At 37.6% G+C, this 17,211-nt stretch overlaps 1 protein-coding gene across 1 annotated transcript in view; it reads right to left on the bottom strand.

Annotated features, from left to right (window-relative positions):
* Nucleotides 1–17,211, bottom strand: part of vps41 (VPS41 subunit of HOPS complex) — a 42,049-nt gene that overhangs the window by 12,107 nt on the left and 12,731 nt on the right. The window contains exons 4-11 of the mRNA XM_048175549.1: nt 16,603–16,680; nt 13,057–13,131; nt 7,624–7,686; nt 7,095–7,160; nt 2,847–2,966; nt 2,621–2,767; nt 2,471–2,537; nt 1,469–1,566 (exon numbers count right to left, since the gene is read on the bottom strand). Coding sequence (XP_048031506.1) covers nt 1,469–1,566; nt 2,471–2,537; nt 2,621–2,767; nt 2,847–2,966; nt 7,095–7,160; nt 7,624–7,686; nt 13,057–13,131; nt 16,603–16,680 — 714 coding nt within the window. The remainder of the gene's footprint in view (nt 1–1,468; nt 1,567–2,470; nt 2,538–2,620; nt 2,768–2,846; nt 2,967–7,094; nt 7,161–7,623; nt 7,687–13,056; nt 13,132–16,602; nt 16,681–17,211) is intronic.

Here is a 17,211-nt window from a genome sequence, read left to right as displayed (position 1 = left end):
AAACTGGCAAGTGTCGAGGGAACAAATTCAAATAAAGCTTACATCATTTTTTAACTTGAATTAAAACGTTTGTCTTATTTTAAATAATTTTAAGTCATCTTGCTTACTGCAGAGCCAAATGATGTCTCCTAATGGATTAACAGCCAATAGGTGGAGCTTGATATCTAGCTCCCCCTTTGCTGGACTTAATGGGTGGAGATAGATGACCCAACCACACCCAAACCCTACCCATAACCCTATCGCTAAACATAACTCCACCTATTTTGTCCACAGAGGAGGAGCCGGATCATTTGAGCACCACTTGATTATGGGCAAATTCCAAATGGAAGGGAGCATCCCTTTGCACTACTCCCTTCAAAGGGCAGAGCCCTTGAAGTGGGGACTTTGGAGGGAGCAGGGCACTTGCATGCCATTATGTAGCTGTTTGGAATGCACTTGACTAAGGGAGCAACGTAATAATAAAAATTTCTTTATTATTTTCACCTGGGATGTTCCCATGACAACGCAGCACAGTGTCTGATTTGCTGTTCTCATGACAGAAATTTCTTATTATTGCTGTTAACATAGCTGTTGCAAATAAATAATCATTTATATATATTTTAAAATATGTTATATATGTGTGTGTGAGCGTATTTCTCTGTTCTCAACTTTAAAACTTCCCATCTCATCTTTGGACAATGCATTACTCAACACATTTCTAACCTATGAAACTTATTTAAACGTAACATGACATGTGTGAAATGCATCATGGGAAAAAAAAGAAGCTTGAATTGCTGTTTGTTAACTCAAACATTGGGGACTCTCCCGCCATCTAGCTTTAAAATGAATGAATCACAAGTATTCGCTGGGTCACATGACCAAAAATAATAAAATTACTTCCTTGAAGTGACCATTGCATGTACCCTTCGCGAAGGGATTCAGTTCTTCACTTTCATTTGGAACACCCCTACAAATGACGTCCCCTTCTCGAAGAGCCCTTCAAGGGTGCAAAAATGCAGTTTGGAATTTGCCCTATGTTTAGGTATAAGGCAGGGGTGTACAAACTCAGTCCTGGAGAGCCACTGTCCTTTCCCAGAGTTTAGATCCAACTTAACTCAATACACCTGTCTGGAAGTTTTTAGTATGTCTAGTAAGACATTGATTAGCTTGTTCAGGTGTGTTGGAGCTAAACTCTGAAGGACAGCGGCCCTTCAGGAGCAGGTTTGGACAGACCTGGTATAAGGTTATGGTTAGGGTGTGGCTTGACATTCAAGCTCCACCCATTACGTCCAGAGAGGGGAAGATGGACGTTCTGCAGTTAGCAGCCTCTCCATCTTGTGGCCCCTTAAACATTTGATGAGGTCCCATAATGGGTCCTAGCCCTGTGGTTGAGAACCACTGATCTTAACGGATATTCTGGAATACTTTAAATTCTACAACTAAAGAGATGACGTTTTCAAGTAGCACTGGTGAGAGTGGGTAATATTACCATGTGCTCAGAGTTCTCTTTGACATAGTAAAGAGTGACCAGCTGATCTGCTAAAGGCGCCAGTCCACTAATGAAGAACTCAGTCTCAAATGCTGACACTGAAAGAAATCAAAGAAACCAAAACACGTCATTAAGTTATGCTATTGTACAACTTGAGAGTGAGTAACTGATGCCAGAATTTTAATTTTTTGGTAAACCTTCCCTTTAAAGGGGTCATATGATGCTATTTTAAAAAAGCATTATTTTTGTTTATTAGGTGTAATAGAATAGGCTAACATGCTTTAATGTTGAAAAGAAAAAAAAAACAAACACATTTTTCCCCACATACTGTAAATTTTTGAAGCTCCTCTATTCCCAGCCTGTCTGAAACATTGATTTCTAAAAAGTTCGTTTTGATTGGCCAAACACCTCAAAAGTGTGTCGGAAATGTAACGCCGCTTACCATAATCACAAGCTTCAGCTTCCAAAGCTTTAAGCAATTGTAAACACAAAATTAATCAGTAAAATGCACTAACTTTTGGGTTATACTGCTCAGAAACAGCTTTCTAAATAAATCTAAACCTCTGATTCCTAATTTTATTTGGTTTCAGAAGGCCAAACAAAGCGGTTTTGCTTTCGCATCCAAACACACAGCATCTCCGCGACATGACGACAACATTCGAATTCACTGAAGCCATGTCATCTCTCCTTGAGTATGCCCTTTGGGAGGGCATTATGCTAATAGTTCATCTTGTGACATGGAGGAAGTTTTGAGGAAGTAATAACAGGACTTCGATTGAGCTAATTTAGGCAGGTCTGGATCAGTGTTCTCTGTTAGATAGAAAAAATCTCTTTGTGGGAGACTATCAGCTTTGTACCTTTGCAGATCATTTACATGCACACATACAGATAAATTACACACTAAAGGGAAAAAAAAAAACATTAAAAAGCATCATATGACCCCTTTACACTTAATAATGATGTTACATGTTCTCATGTGTATGACTGTAACTGCTTCAGTACCAATCTCAACGTAGCGACTGGGTAGATCTCTCATCTCTGTTGGGTCACGCTCTTTAACAACACATATCTGAGAAAAACAAATGAATCGTACAACATTATCAAATGCACTATAATTAAAATACTTGCTCTGCAGTTGTTCTGAACACACACCTTAACAGAAGAGCCCCAGCCGATGATCAGTGTGGTGTTGTCTTTCCAGCAAAGACTGCAGGGATACATATCTGGCCTAAGATTGGTGTTGTCCCGCAACACATTAGTGATGCGCTGTTTACTGCTAATGTCATAGATTTTCACACCCTGAAACACATCAAGTGCATTTTAGATAAAACTGTGACTAGTAAGGCATCTTAATTAATGTGTCTAAATCTGATCATACCACATTGTTTGCCCAGGCAATGAGGTTGGCTCTCCATTTCACATTGGTGATGTTTCCCTCTCCTTCATGCAGAACGCAAGTCTTCCAACGGTTCAGCCAGTTCCTCTCATAAAGCAAAAGCTATGGGACATATTTTATTAATGTTAGTGAGCATTTGCTCACAGAGATTCACCAACACTAAACAAAATATGCTGTATTGCTTGCGTTTAAACACCAGAGGGCAGTCGAACATAGAGCACAAATATGTACCAAACAGAGTGAAAGTCAATGTGACTACTGATTCTGATCAGAGACCATTTTTATTGTTTATCCTACACTCACAAAAAAAGCGCAGAACTGCTTACATTTTTAGAAAGGCAGTAATATTTACGCTACCATTCAAACTTTGGGGTCAATAAGATTTCTTGATGTTTTTGAAAGAAGTCTCTTATGCTCACCAAGGCTCCAAAAATATTCGAGTGAAAAAATAGTAAAACAGTTACAGTAAAATTGGGAATACTATTACATTAAATGTTATTTTAATATATTTTAAATGTCATTATTCGTGTAACAGCAAAGCTGAATTTTCAGCAAGACTGGATTAATATCCAAGTCTTCAGTGTCACATGATCATTCAGAAATCATTCTATTATGCTGATTTAAAGAAATGTTTTTTTTTATTATTATTATATTCAATATAATTAAACATATTAAAAAAAAACTGTTTAATATTTTTGTGGAAACTGATACATTTTTCATTAGATGAATAGAAATTTTAAAAGAACAGCATTTATTTGAAATAGAAACTGGCTTTACTGTCACTTTTGATTAATTAATGCATCCTTTGTGAACAACAGTATTCATACTAGTACTAATATTTTATACCCTTTCATGGTAAATAAGGTAAAATGGTGAACATTTTGAAAGGATACTGCCTCAGTGGCAGTTATGGTACAATTTTTTTTTTTCCGGTGTATGGTACAATTTTTTTGCAGAAGATTCAATAAAAATCAACACAAGCAGTATCAAAATCCATTTTACAAAAAAGGCAACATTCTGTTCAACCTTTAGATAATGGGATATTCATAAAGCCACTTTAGTGTGCAGCATGACACAATGAAACCTCGGAAACAATAAATGCAATGGGAGAAGAATACCGTATATTGACATCTCATAAAAAGTCTAGAGAAGAGACTCGAACAATGGAATTTCTATGAAAAGGTTTACTTTGATAAGTCTGCAATTGTCTGATATTATTTGGGCAAAAATGATATTTTCTGAGATAATAATCACGTGCAGAAAGCTACAATGCGCTTAGCGGATAACCTTGAATCAAAAGTGTCAAAAACGCCACACACAATCACACGCAGCCAACCTGACCTGACTGCGGAGAAAGTGACTGAAAGGAAAGACGGTTCAATGTCGCTTCAGTTCTACACTTTTAGCTATGTTAACAGATCACAGCGCAGCAATAGGAGATGACACTCCAAGAGCCGAGCAGACGGAATTGAATTGCCTTTGACAAGATGCGTCTTCAGTGGAAGCCGTATTGATTTTCATGGCAGGGCTGCATTATGGGGACCTTAAGCCAGGGAGAGAGAAGGAAACAAGCAGAAGTGGGAGGAAAATGCAGAGGACTTGGCCACCGTGGCGCACAATGGATGCCGTTAATTGCTTCTGATAAGCACAATGCAGTAACGGTGTGAAGCCATTTTATGAGAATCAATCGTGGCACGGAGGATAAAAATCTCTGATTTACAGAAATTGAGAAGACTCTATTTGAGTGGTTCAAGATTTGTACAGCTCAACAAAATCTCTAACAGTCCACTTTACAAAGAACCAGTGGAATTTATTCAAATTCGCATCACAATTAAAGTTTTTTTTTCCAGCCACAAGATGTCTGATCAGTGCATGCAAACAGATCAACTTCTTCCAAGTGCTTTTTACGACCGACCCAAACCCTGTTTTCATTTCTACATGGAGTCTGGAATGTATCACACTATGGCATCTTGGGTTGGTAGCATTGTATCCTTTGAAAAATGAGCGTATTTGTTTAGTCCATAAGCCAAAGAGTGTTCTACATGTTGCGAACACTATGGCACTCTATGTAATGACAGTTATTTATTGCGCAAGAAGAGACAACATCTCTCTAGTGAACAACACTTTGGAGAAAATGGACCACTCTCTCTCTCCCTGATGTTGACCCCGATGTAAGGCCAAGACGGTAAGAGCGTTTCACGCCGAACTGCTTCAGTTTGAGTAACCACTATACACGGCACTCAACATGACAAAAAATGATTCCATTCTAATAATTTAGCTTAACCCTTGTGGTGAAACCTCAAGAGCAACAAATGATGGAGACCACAAAATATGTGTTTAGACTGTGTTTAGGTATGAAGGTGGCTTTTGATTTTATTTTTAAGGCATTCAAACTTCCTTTCAAAATTCAGAACAGTGGTTATGAATGTGTTGTTTTTATTAAACGATTTTTATATTTTTGCAATAAGCCTGCACCCAATGTTGAATATTCACAATTCTGTTCAAATGTTTGGGGTTGGTAAGTAAATGTTTTTGAAACAATTATCTTATGCTCACCAAGGCTAAAAAAATATAGTAAAATATTATTACAATAACTGTTTTAATATACACTGCCCGGCCAAAAAAAAAAAAAAGACGCTCTTTCTACTTTAATAGGCAAATACTTAAGAATCTATGAATGGATCATTATTACAGTGATTATTTCTAGCATGTTATACATTTGGCAATGGTTCTTTTACTAACAGATGGAGTGTGTAGCTTTTCATTTCTTAACAAACAACCATGTCAGAAGATACATCATGGCCATATTCCAAGATGAAAATGCAAAGAATGGTTCAGAGAGCAAGAAGAATAATTTTCACACAAGAATTGGCAGACCTTAAATTCTTTGGGATTTGCTGGAGTAGACTTTACAGAGTGCTCACCTCTTGCATTGTATCTTGAGCAAAATATGCAAAAGATGCACCTTTTGATGAAATAAATGTTGTGATGTTATTTCCATCAAGAAGTGCATCCATTTTTGGTCAAGATCTTGTATTGACAATGCAAGAGGTGAAGTCTCCTCCAGTACATCCCAAAGACTTTCAATGAAATTAAGGTCAGGACTCAGAGATGCCAGTTCGTGTGTAAAATTGATCATTCATGCTCCCTCCCAAACACTTTTTTTTTTTTTACGTTTTGAGCCTGATGAATCTTGATATTGTCATCCTGATTCATGATTGCGATCCCTATGGTCATGATACGAATTCCTACATGGTTGTTTAAGAAATGAAAAAGCTGCACACTCCATCTGTTAGGGTTAAAAGAACCATTGCCAAACATACAGTATAACATGCTAGAAACATAATAATCACTGTAATAACGATTCGTTCATAGATTCTTAAAAGATCTGCCTATTAAAATATAAACAGCAACCTTTTTTGGCCAGGCAGTGTATTTTAAAATGCAATTTATTCCTGTAAATGCAATTAATTCCTGCAAAGCTGAATTTTCAGCAGCCTTGATTACATGATCCTTCAGAAATCATTCTATTATACTGATTTGGTGCTCAAGAAACATTTCTTATTATTATTAAAGTTGCAAAAAGCTGCTGCTTTTTGATGAACAGAAAGTTTAAAAAATAGAAATATTTGGTATGATTTTTAAAGAGCTTATTTTCACTTATTTTCAGTATTAATATCTTCCAAAAAATAAAAAAATAAAATAAAAAATTGTATTAATCCCAAACATTTGAATGATAGTGTAGTTACATCCTGGTTCAAACCCACTATGACGTGTGAGTCCCTGCCGAGCAAATGTGTTTTTGTTTCCTTTTGTGCTAGGTACAACATCAGTTTTGTGTAGATGGAGGTTGGAGAGGAATTATAATTGGAAAACGACTTAAGACTGGATTTGAACCTGCATCTGCCACATGAGCACTAAGGCTCAAAATTTTAAGAGCATCTGCACTAACCACTTAACCTGTGTGATTGGGAAGCTCCAGGGTTCAAGATTCTGGAGGCATGTGCATGTTTCAAAAGTTTGAGCAGCTTCTGAGTGATTGGAGTCCTCTGTTGAGTTCTATTAAGATGTTTTAAAAAACCCATGAGGTTTTCCAAATAAATGCGTTTTTTGTAAAAAGTAGAGGAGGAGGAACTATTTGTGGACAGTGAGGGGAATGGAATCCGGGCATAGCGCAGAACAGATTTGGAGCTGTGCCTCCAACACAGGGGATTCTGAAACTGGACTCACCTTATTTCCTCCAGTCACAAACTGTTTATTGTTGGACCTGATGAACTGAGGGTGTAGTGCCATAACCTAGAATTGAACAAGGGATTTCAGGTTAGTTTACGGCAAAACCTGAGTTAATATCAATGTCCACTCCAGTATTTCTAAAGCCATATAGTGCCTCAGAGGGGGTTAGACTGCATCCAGTCTAAAAAAACATGCTCAATAAAGTCCTTTTTAACCCAGGAAAAGTTAAAGGATTGATCCTCACAGTCCAACACACAAAAGTATCGATATAAGAACATGACAGCACCGGCTCTCTTTAATGTGTGCCATAGGTGACATCACTCATGCTCAACAAACAGGCGGCTCATGCATGATATGAAATGCTCTGGAGAAATCAATTAAGACGAGTAGCAGGTTGAAATTACATTGTTTTCGAGAATTATCAATGCTTGCTGTGACGGGAAATCGAAATCAAAGGGCTATTTCCCATCAGGCAGCAAAAACATTGCCAGGGGACCGACGACTTGCATTAACAGCAATAAGTTACCTTGATGGGACAGTCAAAGTTTTCGTGGAAGCCCTCCCTGGTGTACAGGCCGAACACTTGCACCTGGAAAAGATGAGAGAGAAATTGAGAAAGAGAGACAGTGATGTCTTTTCTTTTTAAGGTAAAATCACTGTGGTCCAGAGATAACAGTTGACTTGAGCAAAGCATCAGACCATCCAGCGGGCTAGTTAACCATCTGCCAGACTCCCAATTAGTGTAAAGGTCAACTCTTTCTGCCCTCGCACGCTTTTATGCTACCAACTTAATAGCTAGCTGTGCTGCAGTCCCCGATGGCTACAAACAAGCATTTCACCTACACCTGTCTGTGTGAAACAAGAGGAAACTAAAAAAAATGAGTGAACTCTCTCTCTCTCAAAAAAAAAAAACAACTCTATTGAAAAGTAAAGTACCCTCTCGCATTTAAGATGATGTTTTGGAAACAAAACTATTGACTTTGAATTGTTTCCTTTTCTGGTCAGGCAACATACTTAGTCTTAAAATCATAATTTTCAAAGTGGAGTTTTTGGAAAAACCCTATTCAAAGACTTTCTCTTAAGAAATGTGTCATTTTGCATAACAATGGTAGCAAAGCAGTCGGTAAGTACAGTTGGGATTAACAGTGCAGAGAACAGAACAATGGCCTCCATATCAATTTTAATCAATAAAGTTTATCGTATGAAAATGTTTGCCATTGTATCTTGTAGAGTTATCAAAAGTACCGACTTCGGTACCTATCGATACTGACATTTTAAAAACGTGCCGTTTTGAGCACTGTTGAGAGGATTCGTAAACACCTCTGATTGGCCATTGTGTTGACGTACTGGTCCGCGATAGACGCCTGCTTTCAAACGCTCCAGTGTGTATCTGTCTTAGTGCTCAGTGAAGAGCTTCTTTGCTGATTATTTATAACGTTTTTACAGCGTTGATCATTGAAGCCAATCACAGACATATCCGATGAGCCGTGAACACAATGGCCAATCAGAGGCGTTCACGAATCTACTCAACAGAGCTCAAAGCGTCACATTTTTTAAATTTCAGCACCGACTATGTACCGAAGTCGGTACTTTTGACAACTCTAGTATCTTGTGAACTGCCAATATCACCACCAACCAATTCAACATTTATGTCATTAAAAAACACTTAAACTAAATTAATTAGATTAATTAAATTTAAGTTAATTTTTCTAGTTTTACAGTTTGGATAATCTATGAGCAAACAACATATTACTGTATATTATAAAGTTAACACACGATCTTTATCAAAAGTTTGTTCTTGTAACCTTGGTTGCAACCTACTTTACTTTGGAAACTACGGACTTTGAATTGCTCATATTAGGGCTGCACTATTAATCATAATAACGATTTCTGCTTCTCTCGATTAGTTAAACATAATCATCGCAATATTTGCCTCGCTGATTATTTGTCCTCAAAACTTTTTTTTGTATTTTTTTTTTTTTAGACATTTCCGTTTTCTTGCATTGGTAAAAATGGCTAAAAGAAGAAGAAAAAAAAGATTGCGGCCTGTCTGCATGAATTTGCTTTTTTGGAGCAATCAATCTGTGATTTGTCTTATTTGCAACTGGACTGCTTCTCATATATCTAATGTCAAATTACAAAGCACTCACCAAGTCATTAATCAAGTCATTAGTCATTAGCCCTAGTTCATGTTTCCTTTTCTGGTCAGGCAACATTTCTATTTATTGAAAAAACTAATAGTAAAAAATGATGCTTCAAATCCTCTTAAAAAAAAAAGTGTCATATTTTGTGTACCAATTGTAGCAAAGCGGTCAGTAAGTTGGGATTAACAGTGCAGAGGAGCGAACAATGGCCTCCATATCGATTTTAATTGGTGTATGTGCGACAAGATCTCACTTTCCCATAGGAACAGGGATAGACGTGGTCTATCATGCCACAGATCAGCCTGAGAAAGCCACTCTAGGTGCTGATGATTAGCCTCCGTGGACTGATAACAGCCAGCTCATGATCAATGAGCAGATAGAAGGAGAGAAGCAATAGAAATCACAGAAGGATCGAGGAGGAAAGGAGTTCTTTTTTTAACCACACATTTTAAAATGGACCAAATGCGCACATGCTGTTTCTGCAGGTGTCAGAGTTGACGGAGCTGGTATTGAGTAGGAAGACAGGCACTGCATCATATCTTGCAAACAGAGAAAGATATGAAAACTCAAGTAAACAACTCCCTAGACTCTCATGGGGAAAAATCACCAAGAATGAATTGTGCAATGCTGCTGGCATTGTTTATTTGAGCATGTTGTCGATTTAGACCCCAATTCACTAAAGCCTACAAATCAGGTAATAGCATAAACAAACTTAAAGAATTAGTGCTGAATGAGATTTGCATGACTTAAAGGATTAGTTCACTTTCAAACTAAATTTACCCGAAGCTTTACTCGCCCTCAAGCCATCCTAGGTGTATATGACTTTCTTCTTTCTGATGAACATAATCGGAGATATATTAATAAATATCCTGATGCATCTGAGCTTTATAATGGCAGTGAGTGATACCTTCAAGTATGAGAAAGTGCTTCCATCCACATCCATCCATCATAAACGTAATTCACACGGCTCTGGGGGGTTAATAAAGTCCTTCTGAAGTGAAGCAATGCGTGTAAAAAAAATAAAAAATCCATATTTAACAAGTTATGAAGTAAAATATCTAGCTTCCGCCAGACCACCTTTCCGTATTCAACTTACGAAGAAAGCGTAAAACTCTTGCAGTTCAAAAGCCTTATGGTACGTCCTACACCTTCCCTATTCAACTTATGGAAAAAGCTTAAAAGGGGGCCTATTATGCCCCCTTTTACAAGATGTAAAATAAGTCTCTGATGTCCCCAGAGTATGTATGTGAAGTTTTAGCTCAAAATACCCCACAGATATTTTTTTTATAGCATGTTAAAATTGCCAATTTTTGGGGGTGAGCAAAAACGCGCCATTTCAGTGAGTGCCCTTTAAATGCAAATGAGCTACTGCGCTCAGCCTAAGAGGGCGGAGCTTCAAGAGCTCATTCTCCGGTGTCAGGAGTCAGTCAGGACGCACTATAATGTCAGAAACTATGAATATATGCTGCATGGAGATAGAACCGGTACGGTTTAGTTTAATTACGGTTATAACTTATATTGTCTTCTTATTTTTATCCACTATATTTGTACAACCATGTTTACCGATGAGTTTCATAACGTTTATTGTACTTCACATAAAATATGAAGCCTCTGTTTTCACTCCAGAAAATCACTGAAAGAGCTTAAAGTGTGCATTAAAATATTGCCCATAAACTCTCTCTCTCCCTTGCATTATCATCAACATACATAGCGAAGTGCACAGAAACACTCATTACAACTAACAGTAAACAAATATATAAAGACCTTATGCCTTTTCGGGTGGTGCTTAATAAACTGGTAAACTTTATATCCGTAAATCTCAGATGAACTGTAATAAAGTGCTCTCACCTTCATTACTGCCATATCCAGTATCACTCTGGAGACTGTAAGCTGGATCATGAACAGTTTGTATCTATCATTGAGTAACAAATTTTTTAGCAAAACCTGTGTTTTGTATTGTCCCTTTGTATTGACATTCATTCACAAAGTCTGATGTGAAATGATTCGCGCAAAAATAAACGAATTTCAGTAGAGTTGAGGAAGCATTTTCTTCGAAAAACAAAATTAATCCACCTCATCTTCAGCGGCTTAGATTTTGGGAGTAAATTGAGAGAGCTATGTGGATTAATACATCCAGCTACAGAACACCTAAAATGATTGGTAGAAGTTCTCATCAGTGCAGCAATGGCGGACTGTGTACAACTCGCTGTGAACTCACTCAGGGCAGTTCTATGTTAAAACAGCAGTGTCTATCAACATTCGTGGGTGGGGCCTGTGGCTAATGTGACGCCACAATGCCAGGAACCTGCAAACGGCTTGTTCTGAGACACTGCTTATGATTTATGGGGATTAAAAAAAAAGGAGTGGTTGGATTTTTGTCATTATAGGGTGGTTGTGTACACACACTGCCAACACACATTTATGTCCAAACACCATGCAAAAGTGAATTTTGCATAATAGGTCCCCTTTAACTGACGCAACACAAGTTTACACATTCTTCGTAAGTTGAATATAGAAGGCGGTCTGGCAGAAGCTAGATATTTTACTTCATAACCTGTTAAATATGGATTACGCATCGCTTCACTTAAGAAGGACTTTATTAACCCCCTCCGGAGCCGTGTGAATTACTTTTATGGTGGATGGATGTAGATGGAAGCACTTTCTTCAGCTCATACTCATTGGTATCGCTCAATGACATTAAATAGCTTGTATACCTCAGGATATTTATTAATATATCTCCGATTGTGTTCATCAGAAAGAAGAAAGTCATATACACATAGGATGGCTTGAGGGTGAGTAAAGCTTGAGGTAATTTTCATTTGAAAGTGAACTAATCCTTTAAATGCCCATATAGCAGGCCAGTTATGAGTGCTGAGTTGTGGAGGATGCAGCAGACTACTGCAATCTTGCATACTTTGCTGAAAGTGTACGAAATCATTCCACCAATGAATGGATCTCTTTAAAATGCCAATTCACTAGTTTTTTTATGTACTGTATGTTTCTTATTTTCCTTTTAGTGTATAACTATTTCATTTTAATTAATTAATTTATCTAATTCTTCAATTTTTATTTCTTACTTGTTGTATAATTATTTTATCCGGAGTAAAAAAAAAACTGTGCCTAATCAAATGTGTGCGTGAAGCAGATGCTGCAAATGAGTGGGAATAACGCTAAGAAGATGGACTTGTTTTATAATTATTTTATTTTATTTATTGATTATTTTTTATTTATTTTTATGACTACTATTCTTTAATATTCTTTATAAAAATCAATTTGAATTACCATTATGCATGAAAAAAATACACACATTAAAAATGTGAAATATATGTTTGGATATATGAGTGATTATTATTATTCTTATCCATCATCAGTAACTTTCTGCTGCCATAATATAACATATACACAAACATTTCAATCAATTTATGAACAATCAGATTATGATCACAGACTAATTTGACCTAGCTTCCTATTTTGACAAGCAACCTAACAAAACCTAACTGGATAGTTTAGTTCTGACAAGCCTCTTGGACCGGCCTGATGCTTAACATGATTTACAGAAGTAGAACTTGTTCCTGGATCAAAATTGTTTGTCCTGGAGAAACATTTTTATCAACCAATCATTGCCCTTAGATTTTAGAAGAAGTGTTCAGGAATTAGACCTGGAAGTACTGATTGATAAGTCACTGCCCTCTGATTTTAGAATAGACTGAGGGTTAGCGTTTGGATTAGATTGGGCTATGATTGGTTGGTCGTAAAGGACTAATAAAGGAAATTAAAGAGAAATGGAAGCTGAAGTGAATGAAGGAAATTCTCACCTTTCCATCCTCAGAGCAGATGCCAACATGATCACCGCTCTCATCCAAACTAATCTGGTTTATTTTCACTGGACTCTATAAGGATAAAAGACAACAGAGGAGGGAGAAACAGTCACATAATGTAATCAGACATAACATGGCATAACAGATCTACAGTATCTCACAGAAGTGAGTACACCCCTTATATTTTTGTAAATATTTTATTATATCTTTTCATGTGACAACACTGAAGAAATGACACTTTGCTACAATGTAAAGTATAAAAATAACTCAACACACAGCCATTAATGTCTAAACCGCTGGCCACAAAAGTAAAAGTACACCCCTAAGTGAAAATGTCCAAATTGGGCCCAATTAGCCATTTTCTCTCCCCAGTGTCATGTGACTCATTAGTGTTACAAGGTCTCAGGTGTGAATGGGGTACAGGTGTGTTAAATTTGGTGTTATCACTCTCACTCTCTCATACTGGTCACTGGAAGTTCAACATGGCACCTAATGGCAAAGAACTCTCTGAGGATCTGAAAAAAAGACTTGTTGCTCTACATAAAGATGGCGTAGGCTATAAGAAGATTGCCAAGACCCTGAAACTGAGCTGCAGCACGGTGGCCAAGACCATACAGCGGTTTAACAGGACAGGTTCCAATCAGAACAAGCCTCACCATGGTCGACCAAAAAAGTTGAGTACACATGCTCAGCGTCATATCCAGAAGTTTGAAGAAACAGACGTATGAGTGCTGCCAGCATTGCAGGAGAGGTTGAAGGGGTGGGGGGTCAGCCTGTCAGTGCTCAGACCATATGCCGCACACTGCATCAAATTGGTCTGCATGGCTGTCGTCCCAGAAGGAAGCCTCTTCTAAAGATGATGCACAAGAAAGCCCGCAAACAGTTTGCTGAAGACAAGCAGACTAAGGACATGGATTACTGGAACCATGTCCTGTGGTCTGATGAGACCAAGATAAACTTATTTGGTTCAGATGATGTCAAGTGTGTGTGGTGGCAACCAGGTGAGGAGTACAAAGACAAGTGTGTCTTGCCTACAGTCAAGCATGGTGGTGGGAATGTCATGTTCTGAGGCTGCATGAGTGCTGCTGGCACTGGGCAGCTATAGTTCATTGTGGGAACCATAAATGAGCAGAGCATGATCCCCTCCCTTCGGACACTGGGCCACAGGGCAGTATTCCAACGTGATAACGACTCCAAACACACCTCCAAGATGACCACTGCCTTGCTAAAGAAGCTGAGGGTAAAGGTGATGGACTGACCAAGCATGTCTTCAGACCTAAACCCTATTGAGCATCTGTGGGGCATCCTCAAATGGAAGGTGGAGGAGTGCAAGGTCTCTAACATCCACCAGCATCGTGATGTCGTCATGGAGGAGTGGAAGAGGACTCCAGTGGCAACCTGTGAATCTCTGGTGAATTCCATGCCCAAGAGGGTTAAGGCAGTGCTGGAAAATAATGGTGGCCACACAAAATATTGACACTTTGGGCCAAATTTGGACATTTTCACTTAGGGATATACTCACTTTTGTGGCCAGCGGTTTAGACATTAATGGCTGTATGTTAAGTTATTTTGAGGGGACAGCAAATTTATACTGTTATACAAGCTCAGGGTTCCTACACATTTTCCATTTCAAAATTCCATACTTTTCCAAACTCAAATTTCCAGACCTTCCAAACGATTTCTGCCATTGGTAAGCCTCGGTCTCCTTTTCTATGTTTTCTCTTTTACATGTTTGTAGTCCGGGTCCTACAGTCTTTTAGTGATTTTTAAATTAGTGTTTGATTGTTGAAGTTTTGTATTTAGTAATCACGTCTAGGCCCTTCTCTTCTTAAAACCACGTACCTGTGTGACTTTTGTTGGGGATTAATCTACAAGTACTAATATATTCCCTGTTTAACAGGGTAGCATAGTGACTTAGTTTGTTTCCCTTTCCGACCATACCACTCCCTACATAAGCGTAAATATGTAATTTCTCTATTAAATCGATACATTTACTTTATAGACATCCTTCTGTGATTTATCCATTGTGGTCAATGTTTGCTCTGTTGTCAGTATTAGTCGTTGGTATTAAAGCATTTCTATAGAGTAGCCTAAACAAGTGGAATATGATAGTTTCTGTAATATTTTAGTAATGTAGAACTTTCTAAACATATGTGCAAAGTGAAGAGAGGTGAAAAAAGTGATGTGTATGAACTAAATAGTTGTAGGGGGGTCTGGGGGCATCCTCCCCCAGGAGAAGATTTTTGTGATTTCAACATGTAAACAAAGCATTCTGGTGCACTCTGACAAGAACATAAATGGAAAAAACAACATTTGCTTCAAGTAAAAAATAAATAAATAAATAAAAATAAATTGGCACTAGGGCTGTGCATTGACAAATTTCACAACTCATTCAGAAGCTTGCAATTTGATTTTGATTTGATTCAGTATTTGTTAATTTGGGGCCTATCAGGTACAGTACATGGCAAATTTCCTCAAAGAAAAAATCTCAACCAATGCTGTAAACTGTACAGGGAACCACAGCTGGTACATCATTATAATAATAGGTTAAAATGGATTTGTAAGCTACTTACATATAGGCTAAATTACACATAAGGAAGTTTTTATAATAATTTTTTAATAAATCTTTAATGTCAATTATTTTTCTACTCTTTTTTTATGTAGGCTAAACATTTAAATGGTGGCTGTCATAAAAGGATTTATACATTCAATATCGAAGCACATGTTAAGTACAAATACAATGACTATGCAATACCCTATAGTGCATATATTTAGCAAAATGCTCCTCTCAAAGTTAATTTTTGTAGTTAAATAACGATTTTTTGGACATTTAATGGCTTTTCTGAGGTAGGCTAAATGTGACATTTTTACAAGCTATTTTATTTGAAACACTGATTGATCAATTGCATGTGACATGATTTCGGTAAGTTGTACTGCATATTTCAACATACCTTTGGAAGTTCATTTATGTTTATTTTCTGTTGTAATTAGTAAAGCGGTTGAGATGGTTGGTTCAAGAGTGCTACAGCGATCTATCATGCCACAGAGCACCAAGAAAGATTGCGACTCACTCCAGTTTATGGGAAAGTAGCCCATTTTCGATTCTTGTGAGAATCCTGTGACAAGCACACACTCGCCCCGAAAAAAAACTCTTCGGATCTAAACGATTCTCATAAATGTCGTATTTTGATTCAAAACGGCTAATTTTGCCAAAAAGTGACTAGTTTGCAGGTATGATAAATTAGAAAACTGAATAGAGCCAATAGTCTGGAAACACAAATATTTTTCCATACTCTGATTTCTTTTTTCCATACTTTTCCAGACCTGGAAATTACTCAAATCAAATTCCATACTTTTCCATACTTTTCCAAACTGCGTAGGAACCCTGAAGCTGTACACTCACTACTTTACATTGTAGCAAAGTGTCATTTCTTCAGTGTTGTCACATGAAAAGATATAATAAAATATTTACAAAAATGTGAGGGGTATACTCACTTCTGTGAGATACTGTATAACAATCACACAAGATACTTTTAGACTTACAATTTCAAACTTCTGTGTAACATTTCCTTGGATATCCAGGAGGTAGACCTTCCCAAAGTGTGTCCCAAGAGCCAGGAACTGAAAGCAACAGAGGACACAAACATGGCAGACACACAAGTGAAAACCATGGGACATCCTGCACTTATACAGAGTTAAAAGCTGTGGAGGAGGTATTAAAAATGAGTTTTACCAGGCATGGCTGCGAGGCCTCAGTGTTTGTGCGTGTATATGAGAGTGTGTGTTTGTGTGTGTGGTTTCGGCTGGACCCTTCGGGGGCAAAAAGTGTGAAATTGCTGGAGGACAGGAAAGCCTATTTATCAGAGCGGCCCAGTGTGAAATAGCGTTTTTTCCCCCGACATATCAAAACGCTTCAACATAATATATGCACCACAGGTCACACATCTCTGCCCTCTACACCAACATTCTGCCTGTCAGACTAATGCAATTACATTTCAGAGTTTAACATATGAAAACTTTTGCTATTTTCTCTTGTGAATTGCCAGTATCACCACCAACTAATTCAGCATTTACAGTTTGGACAGTCTAGGAGCAAATTGTAAATTATGATGTAATTATAAAACTCACACACCAATCTTTATTACAAGTTTG

This window comes from Megalobrama amblycephala, linkage group LG22 (genome assembly GCF_018812025.1).
Source record: "Megalobrama amblycephala isolate DHTTF-2021 linkage group LG22, ASM1881202v1, whole genome shotgun sequence".
Classification (NCBI taxonomy): domain Eukaryota; kingdom Metazoa; phylum Chordata; class Actinopteri; order Cypriniformes; family Xenocyprididae; genus Megalobrama; species Megalobrama amblycephala.
This window is presented reverse-complemented; position numbering and strand designations above follow the sequence as displayed.